This window comes from Macrobrachium rosenbergii, chromosome 27 (genome assembly GCF_040412425.1).
Source record: "Macrobrachium rosenbergii isolate ZJJX-2024 chromosome 27, ASM4041242v1, whole genome shotgun sequence".
Lineage (NCBI taxonomy): Eukaryota > Metazoa > Arthropoda > Malacostraca > Decapoda > Palaemonidae > Macrobrachium > Macrobrachium rosenbergii.
Genome location: NC_089767.1, coordinates 10648028 through 10660149, shown reverse-complemented (window position 1 = coordinate 10660149; position 12122 = coordinate 10648028). Strand labels below are relative to the sequence as shown.

Sequence of the window (12122 nt, the reverse complement as noted above, 5' to 3'; positions counted from 1 at the left end):
AGGAAACGCGAACATCACCAAATCCCTGTAACTTCTGGTTTGGCATAAAATTTGTAGAAAATGAGGGCCATAGCCACTGCATCCCGAACTTGTAGGTTGGGCCTGGTGCCAGGTAACACAGAGGACACATAAAAGAGAAAATGGCAAAGATTTCGACTTTTATTGCCACTGAAAAAATCTGCTCTTGCAGATTACAATGGAAATTAAAAGATAACTAGAATCTCTGGAAACGCTTCTTAGTATAATTTGTCAGAGAACGAGGCAACAATTTGTTTGTTTTTTCTTATTTTTATGTGATGGTACATCTGAAATACCGATGTGATTTTCCTTCTAAGATTTAGAATTTGCATCAATTTCAGTGGAAATATTCTAGATATTTAGTTGAAATAACCTTCAATTATGACTATCCTTTGAACACTTATGAATAATGTCATGAACTACACCTTTTCACCTTCAAATTAAAAAAAGTGAACTTCATTTTAAGAAGTTGACTTTCATATTGAGAAAAAATTGAACTTCAAATTAAAAAAGTTGACTTGTAAATTAAAAAAGTTGAAGTTCGAATAAAAAATGTTGATCCTAAACTTTAAAAAGCTGGATTTCAAGTAAAAAAAATGACTTACAATTTTAGAAAGTTGACTTGAAAGTCAATTTACATTTCCCCGGCCTGGGACGGAGGTAACCCGTATTTAAGCCCGATCCGTCCGCACTTGGGTAGGGAGTCGAGCCGGGGCTCTTGCGAGCCATTAGGCCCTTTCAGCACCCAGTGTTTACACCTTGGTTGGCCATCGCTGTAAGGTCGTTCCTTGCTTCCCTTCTCCAAGCCTTGCGACCTGGAGGTGGTGAGCCCACGCCTCTACTGTATTTGCGCTGCAAGCGCTGAGGAATCGGAAGGGTGCAACATCAGGAAGGAAGGCTTGCCAACCCTACCATGGAGTGCTTCCTCTCGTCAGCTCATTTGGTAAAGCGTCGCCTTGCCAACCGAAAGGTCGTGGGTTCGATTCCGCCTCCTGACGCCCGCTCTAATCCTTGCGCAAGGATGCGGTTAATTGCGGACAAACACGGGTCACTCCATGGCGCTTAACAGAAGCACTCCATGGTAGGGTTGGCAAGCCTTCCTTACTTCCTGGGGTTGCACCCTTCTGATTCCTCAGCGCTTGCAGCGCAGATACAGTAGAGGCGTGGGCTCACCACCTCCAGGTCGCAAGGCTTGGAGAAGGGAAGCAAGGAACGACCTTACAGCGATGGCCAACCAAGGTGTAAACACTGGCCGCTGAAAGGGCCTAATGGCTCGCAAGAGCCCCGGCTCGACTCCCAACCTAAGTGCGGACGGATCGGGCTTAAATACGGGTTACCTCCGTCCCAGGCCGGGGAGATGTAAATTGACTTTCAAGTCGACTTTTTAAAATTGAAAGTCAATTTTTTTTAATCTGAAATCCAGCTTTTATAAATTGAGGGTCAACATTTTTAATTTGAACTTCAACTTTTCTAATTTGCAAGTCAACTTTTTTAATATGAAAGTCAACTTTTTTTAATTTGAAGTTCAGTTTCTTTAATTTGAGGGTGAAAAGGTGTAGAAGACACATGTCTATCATCTTAGACCAGAAATGTATGACCGCATCAGATATTTGGAAATAATTAGAATATTATTACTGAATAAAAAGCAAACATTATTTAGGAATCACAAATTACACTTCCGAAGTAACATAAAAGAGCAAATGAATGTCTATTCGATTTGTTGGATGCATATAGATGGAAGGTCTGAAAATACATGGAAAATTTTGTCTTTGTGTTTTTTTTTATTTCCTAAATTTTTTCATGGAGTATGAATTGGTACGAAAGATATGAAATTACAGTCGCAAGTTCATGATGCCAACAAGAATAAAAAAAAAAAAAAAAAAAAAATAGAAGGAGCATAACGTCGTCCGATGGAGATCGCAAGCTTTCCATGTTAGTTCTGTTTCAAACTCGTCAGCTTGTGCATTTGAGTTCTTTGGGGTTGCTAACAGTTGTCGTCATATTCTCATTTTCACTATCTTGTTTGATAGTTTTAGAATAATTTATGCCTCTGACTTGTTGCGCTCGTTATTGCTTGAAACTCATTACGTTAATGATAATTTATTTTGTAGGTCTAGGTACACTCGTTAATCGTTAGCGCCTGTTACGTCCAAAAAACAAATCGACGTAAGCCAATAAGAATTCTACATATTTGATAAGCCGTCTTTATTGATACGGGAAATCAGCAGAAAAGGCGTTCATATTATTTATACATGCTCCCATGACGTGACAGCTGACGAGTGTTGCCCTGATTGTCCGTTGTTTTTTTACAGTAAAAAAACGTATTCAGAATTAAAACTGTTTATTACTGAAATTATTCAAACGTTAGACAGAATAAACTCACTTTGTCTGTAAGCAAACTATTGCAATTAAGTTGCAAGAAAAGGAATTTTAGCCGCTGAAAATTTTGAGTAATGAGCAGCTCGGGTGCTGAACGAAGCTCTGGAACATCTAGAAGTGAGGCATTTAAGTATGTGACAGGAAACAGAATTTTCTTGCTGTTTTGACACAAATTTTATATTAGACAATAATGATTAATACAAACGCAGTCTTAGTTAGATTACATCTCATTTTCCGTAGTGAAACGAGAAAAACGAAGAAAATGCTTCAGTTGCCAGTCAGTGTGCCTGGAACGATATGTTAAGGATTTAGTCACCATATTTTTTACATTTACTGTACAAATATAAACAAACGAAAATAGCTTATTGTTAACTGCTTGGTTTCATACATATCCAGGTTTACAAGCTATGCAACAGCTGGACGATTCCTTTTATAAACTTGTCGACACGCATTATGATTCAGTCCCACAAGCCGAACGATCTGCTATTAACTACCAAATGGACGAATGAAAGACAGAGGCCAATACGAACCATATTGTGGTAACTGATATATATATATATATATATATATATATATATATATATATATATATATATATATATATATATATATATATTTATATATATATATGTATATATATTATATATATATATATATATATATATATATATATATATATTATATATATATACACATATATACATATATATATATATATAAATATATATATATATATATATATATATATATATATATATATATATATATATATGAATGTCTTTTCCTGTAATACTACAGTGTAATATGAAAATAAGAAGGCCCATAAAACACTATTTAAACGTTGAAACCATATATTTCAGGCACTTGTTTCTGTGCCTGTTCATAGAATATGGACAGGTGGAAAGTTACAATGGTATATATACAAAAACATGAAGGTGTGTCCCTTGGGCCTCCGATGTTAAGAAACGCCACCTCCTTAACATCGGAGGCCCAAGGACACACCTTCATGTTTTTTGTATATATACCATTGTAACTTTCCACCTGTCCATATTCTACCAGTGAACAGGGCACAGAAACAAGTGCCCAGAAAATATGGTTTTTCAACGTTTAAATAGTGTTTTATGGGCCTTCTTATTTTCATATATATATATATATATATATATATATATATATATATATATTACTAAAGGACCTCATTCAAACTGGATGGTATCTAATGGTTTTTAAAAAAGTTACAAGCTTTCTTGGACAAACAGTCACATTATCAAGTGTCCGTACGGATACTTGATAATGTGGACTGTTTGTCCAAGAAAGCTTGTAACTTTTGAATAAAAACTCCATTAGATACCATCCAGTTTGAATGAGGTCCTTTTAGTAATTCTGCTAATGCACAGAACAATTGTGTATGTGATAAAGTTAATATATATATATATATATATATATATATATATATATATATAAATATATATATATAAAAGAGAGACTCTTCGCGAAAGAATAGCATGTACGTGTGAATTCATGAACCTTCAAACCGTGTATGCTTTATCACGAATGAATAAGGTGTTAGTAAGTGCGTCAGTGATGCAAGGCTTGGCTTAGTGCTCTCAGGCGTGGAGGCAGTTGGGTACTCAACAACCTTACCGGCTGATACTTACCAATATTCATACGATATGATTTGCTTTTATACTTCAATTTTACTTTTTTTTTCTAGAGTTACTGGGTGTAATAGCCAAGTACTGAACATGAGACCTAGTTGCCTTACCTAGGATACCTCTTGTCCTTGTATTCTACACCATCTGTTGCCTTGAGAGAGAGAGAGAGAGAGAGAGAGAGAATGGGGGGCGGGGGGAGAGGAAAAGATAATCGAACTCTTCTAGTCTGCCCACTGGGCAACAATTCTACCGATAGTTTTCCCAACAGGTAAAGTGGTGGCAGCGGAGTGGATAAAATACCGATACGGGGTGTACGAGGAGCACGGATATCCAGGAGACAAGGTCTTCCCGCATGCTTATTCAGATCCAGCGAAAAACGAGACCCTGCCCACCGGATGCACGGACCAAGATGCCCTTGTGGGGCTTTGGAGGAAGGAGTGAGTACAGAGATGACGATCGTTTTCACGAAAAAAAAAATCCATTGAGTGTGCCCGCCAGCATTAAAGAAACGCCTTACCAAACAGATCAATAAATGCTTGAAAATTTATCTATAGAAATAAAAACTAATCACATGTAAATAAAATGGGAACTTAAAACAATGTATTTTCGACTGAATAATAATCACTAAAGTTAAACACGATCAAAAGAAAGGAAAAGATGGAATTGATGACCATAAAATGTTGATTTCTGATTGAGATCACACGTTCAGGATGTAATGAAATAGGAGGTCCAGTCTTTACAGTAATAAAAATATCACAATTATTATTGATATAATAACTAGTACGGCTGTTATGAAAAAATATGGAAAAACAGCCGAGACTGTGACAGAATTGCCCAATCTAGAACAAAAATCTAAATTTAATGTTATATGAAGCCATCCAAATAGGGAGAGGTACTAACTGCCATCAGAAGTCTCCACTTTCAACGATGAACTTTTTAAACTCGTCCCACACTTTTTATTTTCAGAATAAAATCCTCCTTTTACCGTTCTCTTGCTCATTGCGTAGAATCAAATACAAAATGAACTTTCGGCCTCTTTTTATGAAATTATAGCATTGAACACCAGGCTTAAGAAAGAATTAGACTAATACTAATATTCCTAAAATTTATTCCTTCTTCACCATTAGATTTGCCACGTGTTCGGTTTGAAAGACAAAGGGGGATGTGGGAGCTTCAGTAATACAGAAAAGGCCCATTTCAGAGTTTCAATTTGGACAAAAAAAAAACTTTGTTTGAAGACATTGTTAAATTACTATAATTTTCCCTTATTCTGGGCATTTAATATATGGTAAAATTAACATAATTTTTCACCTATTAACTAAGTACACGAGCTTTATACACACAACTTCTAACGCCAGGCTTTGGAATTCTCTTCTTGGTTCTGTTTTTCTTACAATCTTAACGTATCTTGATGCAGGTTTATTGCTTTCTTGTGTTTAAGCGCTCGACTTCCTGCTTCCTTCTCCCTTTTCCTTTTGTCGTTTTCTTCGGACTGGCCTTTGGAAAAGGGCGGCTGGCCTTCAGCAGATCCGTCTTGGCTCCTCTTCCATCGTATAAGAACATAAGTAAAAAATGCGCCGGTTTCTTCGGCGCAATAGAGTTTTCTGCACAGCGTATAATCAAGGCCACCGAAAATAGATCTATCTTTCGGTGGTCTCGGCATAATGCTGTATGAGCCACGGCCCATGAAACTTTAACCACGGGCCGGTGGTGGCCTGTCTATACCGTTGCCAGATAAAATAAATAAAATAAAAACTATTGAGGCTAGAGGGCTGCAATTTGGTATGTTTGATGACTGGAGGGTGGATGATCAACATACCAATTTGCAGCACTCTAGCCTCAGTAGTTTTTAATATCTGAGAGCGGACGGACGGACAAAGCCGGCACGATAGTTTTCTTTTACAGAAACCTAAAAAGTCATGTGCCCTTTCTCTTTGTCTAGAAGCGAGTCTGTCATTAGGGTAGTAAGTCGATTAACGCACTTAACTTGCGTGACCGGTAAGCGTGACAGACACACTGATGGGCAGACCGACAGACAGATAGCCAGACAGGCAGACAGACACACAGACTGACAAACTGAGGTAAATCTAGTTCCTGGCTTGGCTAGTAAGGGACTAATAATATTCAAAATACTATGATTAAATGCTTGATTTTTGGAGTTTCCTTTAGACTTGTCAGGACGTCCACCATTCTACAGTTTTTACGATATTCAAAAATGCTTTTATTACAATCAAATGAACTTGAAAGACGATCAAGTGCATGAAAATAAAATAATTGTGCTGTTAAAGATATTTCCCTTCAATGAAAGGATGAAAAAATAAAATGAAAATAAAAACAGGGCAAAGACGTAAACAAATAAAATATTTAAACTCCGGATTTGTGTAAAAAAGGAGGGCAATACTGAATTCATTCGGGAAAATAAGATAAGAAGGGATTCATTCCAATTATAGAATGTAATATACACAAATGAACGACTAAACATGCATGTTGTGTATAACGTTGAAAATCAAATAATGTGAATAAGTAGTTTTATCAACCAGCATATCCTTTTTGTTATCTATTGACCATGTTCTTGCCTTTCATGCTGAAGACCATTTTCCAAAAACCTGTATCTTATGAATCTTGCCATTAATGCTTAACAGTCACATGTATGATTATATCCGGATTCCACCCTAAAGGCTCCTCAGAATCAATGTATTAGTCACACAATTCTGTACATAACCCGCGACATGCTGTGCATGTCTCATTTGTATTCGAACAGCCTTGAACTTTGAGGAGAGGCTCTCAAATAAAATCTCATTTCTTTTTGCTTTCATGGATAAAAAAAAATAAAACTATTTTTTTTTTTTACAAAATTTTTGTTTAATTTAGCGGGTATATTTAATTCACGCTTTTCTCTAGTTTCTCGGCCCGTTATTCCAGGAATGGTGGCGCATGTGACGTCATGTCGACAGGAGAGCTTGATGCCAAATGTCGCTATGAAGTAGAGGGCACATCGGCCAACTACTCGATTATGTACATCTCTCATGTGGAAAAGGTCAGTGAATTGACGTCCTGAGCAGAAAAGGGCGAGTGAAAGAGAGGAACTGATGTTGCCACCACACCACGGAATGAGAAAATAATACTGATGAAACTGGAGTAAATCTTGAATGAATGCTCACACATGCAAGTGACCTTAATTTAAATGTTTTGTCCAAGTCATAATACACGCAAATTATATTACAGCTTCAAAAAAACTTTTTAAAAAGTGCTCAACATTAGAATCAAGAAAGAAATGAACCTGACTGGTGAATCTTTTGAATTTAATAGAATATAATAAATGCAAGTAATAAACTATCAATAGGCTGATGCTACTGAATTGTTATGAAGCTTCCTTTAGGCAAGAATAATGAATGTAACCAGACGGGGCGTCACAGAAATACAGGTCATCGACGCCGGAAGACAATTTGAGGGTTAATACAAATAAAAACTCCAAGAGAATAGTTTTAAAGCTGATTTATTTCAAAAACAGCGTGGCACACGCATTTCGTCTCCTGCCTGGGATCAACATCAAGACGTGGAAAGAAGTTTGGGATAGGTAGCGCAAAATATAATATCTTACACTATTTACTATAGCCATCAGTAATGAATATAGAAAATGAATAATACAGTGTGAATGTATAAATAAAGAAGAAAAAGTTCGTTGCTTTCCATAAGTGTCAGTACCGTATTTTTAAGCACACTTCTTTCTCTCAGACATTCGTCATAAAACTTGAATAAGCAACACATTCGAACAAAATGGTATGACAGAAGATAAGAAAGCTTTGAGGGGTCTGGTGCATAAGAAATATGTCCTAACCTGAAAAAATAATGTGGGCTGGAACTGCGAATTCAAAGTTCAGTCATTTTGACATAAATTTTTTGTACTCAGTTTTCAAGTTTAGATTTCTCTAGGTTATTTAATTTTTTGCTCCTTTTTTCGATAAAAATAAAATTTCACTAAGATAAAGAGAAAATATGGAATTGCTAATTTTGACATGGGCCTATAAGAAATAGCCAACATTTTGCTTTGTTTTAATAATAATAATAATAATAATAATAATAATAATAATAATAATAATAATAATAATAATTACACCTGACTATTGCAACATTACTCTAAGAAGAAATATGTTTCATACAATTCCTTTTTGAAATTACCCAACTTCATTCTAATTCCAGGTCAGACACCTGTGTGACAAAGAGACGCATGACCCCTTGCCCCCAACGCCACAAAACAAGCACTGCAGAGGTCAGGGCATTTGGGAGGTTATGCTGAAACACGACGATTTCCTTAGTATGTATAACTCTTTCATTTTGCATTTGTTTACCTCAAATATAGTGTCAACATTTTCGCAATTCCCTGTTTTCAGACATGAAATTCAGTATCGTATTTTTCACGATTTTTATTTCCAGTTTGTTTTAGAATTTTTTCTTAATTTATAATTTTTTCACAATTTAATTTTAAACTTTTCCACATTTTTCCGCTTTGATTTGTCAGATATTCATTCTTAAAATCTCCAAAGCTTCTCATTCTGTTTCGCAAATGTTTTACAACCGGTTCATTCATTAAAGCGTTTTCTATTTCCTCCTGACCAATTCCTTGCTTATTGTTGACAATAAAAATGAAAGAAGCACCAACATGAAATAAGCCTAAAGGAACACTGAATAGCTAAACATTTTTCCGCCGAGGAGAAAGGTGAAACACAAGAGATGAAAATCACATACAAATAAAGATAAATATACAACGTAAATGACTACTTTTTTACGTTTAAAAATCACCCACGCCAATCAGAAAAAATCAGGGTGTGCTCTCTGGCACTGAAAGTCAAAATTGCATGTCATACTAAACTTATTAATATTTCCTCGAATCATTAAACGCTTTGGTCATGCGTTGTACCCAGGAATCGGCGCTCAGTGACCTCGTAAGCCTTTAAGAAGGGCTTTGATTTATACGCAATTACCGCGTTATTAATATCATTATAACACTATAAATGCCACCCAACGTGATTGCGAATAGCACAAAACATGCAAGCAGACAGATACCCATAGTCGACAGAGCGAAGACACATAAACGTTTGAAGCGTTTTATGAGTACCTCTAAGTCTCTATCCGCCGTATATAATTGCACATAAAGTTATCAGTATAATATTACATATAAGAAGCTTCGCAAAAGTCAAAGGCAGCCACACACAACAGCTACAACAACAATAACATTAACTCTTCAAGTAGACACAGTCCTTCCAGTTGATACAGCATTGGATTGAGTAGGCTATTGGAACAACGCCCATATGCAATAGGTTGGCCTTGTGGCTCATGAGCAATTTTTTAAAATGCATTTTTGTTATTTTTTTGAGAAAATTCTAAAAGAATCCGTAAAGTAAATCCAACGAGGTAAACAGTCTCCTTTTGCTGAATAAACCTTACAGTCTGACCCTCAACAAATGGTCACACTGCTTTTGATATCTTCTGAGAAGATGGTCTCGAAAATCTATTAGACTAAAACAAGATCCAAAAATATTTCCTGAAATTCCTTTCGTAAAAGTTTAGCCAAAACCTCCCAACACAATAATAACCTGGCATGAAGGTATATACTCCTTACAGAAATAGAATAATAATCGTTATAACAATTCCTTGCATACAACAGTCGGGACTGAATCTCCCACTGCGATCTTCTAAGAAGTCTGAAGACATCGACTCTCACACAGACACTAATCGATCGTTCAGAAGCTTCAACCTTTCCCTGGGATGTGACACACACACACACAGTGCGATTTTAGTTGCTGCTGATCCTAAGATAAAATAAAGTGATTAGTTACTACTATCCATTGGTTCTTTCTTTGTATTTTTGTATGAGAATAAAATATCCAATCACTGCTTCAGTTCACCCACAATCATTTTCCGGTATAGTTACCTTTGACTGGAAACATGGAAAGTGATGAGAAAATATCTCAGAATGCCTAAATATTGCCTAATAATAGGAATCTATATGCTTTTCAAACTTCACAAAAATCAGTGAGCCCAACAGTAAAATTTAAGAAATAAAATGAAATCATACGCAAGAAAAGCAATATAAAATTTAATGGAGTCAAATCTCGAAAAAACAGTTGGTCTGACGATAATGGAGAGAAATCAGAGGTTCATTCCCATTAAAATCATTTAGAGAAAGAACCAGACAGACAGACAGACAGACAGACAGACAAATTTTTAAAGCTTGCAATTCTGCTTAACAACATATTATGATGAATCCTAAAAAATCGGTGTAAAATGAAATATTCTACATTTGTTCGTAAGGAAGATAATATCACAATGTGACGTTATTCACTAAGGATTCAAACCAAAGATATAGTTAACCTATATTATAACGTGCATTTTATTTTACGTTCGCGCTCACACAATATTCCCTGTATATATAAAAAATCTTATTTGCAAACCAGTGTCATTCGTAAATCTATGACAAGAGATTCCACACACCTCGTGTGTGTACTAAAAGAAATTTCTAGAACTCCCAAATCTGCACGCAGCAGATCCAATGACACGTACAAACTTTAACCATAAAGCAATCTTTCCAGTGCACCTTTCTCCAACATTAATAGTGACTTCTTTAACAGACGGGAAAAACCCTCCTATCAGCCGAGCCACAGACACCATACCAACGTTCACTTTAGTTAAAATGACGACGCCAGCCTTATACCTCCTTGTTGATGACAACTGCGGACGGAAGGTAAGCTAAATGATGTATAAGAAGGTACTGAAATATACACGTAACGTTTTTCATGCACACACACACACATTTATGTATTTCAAAATGAGCGAACATTTATGTGGAACAAGCTCAAGAGACTATCAAGCTCCCAAAGAAAATAACCCAATATGTTTTAGATAAAAAACTAAAATAACGCATGAATAACAATAGCAATAGATCACCAAACATTAGTGATAATTACAGTCATGAGAACTACGGCAATTGTTATTTTTGTATGTATGTATGTATGTGTATATATATATATATATATATATATATATATATATATATATATATATATATATATATATATATATATATATATATATATATATATATGTATATATATATATATATATATATATATATATATATATATATATATATATATATATATATATATATATATGTGTGTGTGTGTGTGTGTGTGTTGCAAAATTGAAAATCAGCAATAATTAGCCAAGTACTGCTTTGAATGAAGGCATAATTAGCTTAATAAAACGGTATTGGATTCCTCATGAAAGTTATCTTCGATATGAAATGAAATCCCCCCACCTAATTTATTTATATATATACTGAATTATCAAGACGGAGTGAATAAGAATAGAAGATCTAACAGACTAAGTGTGTAAATTACATATAGCTAATTCGTATATATTTAAAATAAACAGGATTAAGCGCAGGAGAAGTGTTTGACTTCTTGGGAAAAATTTTTGAACATTATGTTCTACCTTGAAATAATTTCCAAAAAACTAAAAAAATAAAATAATATTTTGGCTAAAATTCCATCGCAAATATTTAATCATCTCCATATTCTAGTGATTGTTGTCTTTATGAAATGGCAAGAGATATGGACAAACCCTGCAAAAAAAAAAAGGTACATATATTCTAAGGGTCCGTCCGTTGCCATTTACAGTAACCTATTTTTATCTAAAGCTATGACGTCTTGGTCATCTTAATTCACGGATTTACAGTTTCAATTCAGAAAATCAGACAGAAGATCTGGGCTGTGAGACGACGACTTTGCAATCTGTAATGCGCTGGACCACTTTACCTGTGAAAAGCTGTCTATATGTCAATTTGTAACTTATGTACTTTATTAGGTGATGCCGCTTGGGGTGAACTGATAAACATACAAGTTTTTGTTTCATACTTTTTACTTAATGAAACTATCAAAAATAAAGAACGAGCCCGATACGGTAAAATATCTATTACCTTTCAAGCCAAGTGCACTGACACCTGTCTTGTAACAGCTGGCCTGTCGGCGTGCACAAAGCACAATACAGGTATTTACACGAGTTGTAAGTTGT

At 35.3% G+C, this 12122-nt stretch overlaps 1 protein-coding gene and 1 long non-coding RNA gene across 2 annotated transcripts in view; one reads left to right on the top strand and one right to left on the bottom strand.

Moving 5' to 3' along the window:
• The window catches only part of LOC136853395 (uncharacterized), a 305968-nt gene that overhangs the window by 10949 nt on the left and 282897 nt on the right, over nt 1-12122 (bottom strand). The window lies entirely within an intron of this gene.
• The window catches only part of LOC136853394 (calcium-activated chloride channel regulator family member 3-like), a 33580-nt gene that overhangs the window by 20823 nt on the left and 635 nt on the right, over nt 1-12122 (top strand). Inside the window, exons 5-8 of the mRNA XM_067128857.1 lie at nt 4318-4486; nt 6972-7086; nt 8250-8364; nt 10679-10791. Coding sequence (XP_066984958.1) covers nt 4318-4486; nt 6972-7086; nt 8250-8364; nt 10679-10791 — 512 coding nt within the window. The remainder of the gene's footprint in view (nt 1-4317; nt 4487-6971; nt 7087-8249; nt 8365-10678; nt 10792-12122) is intronic.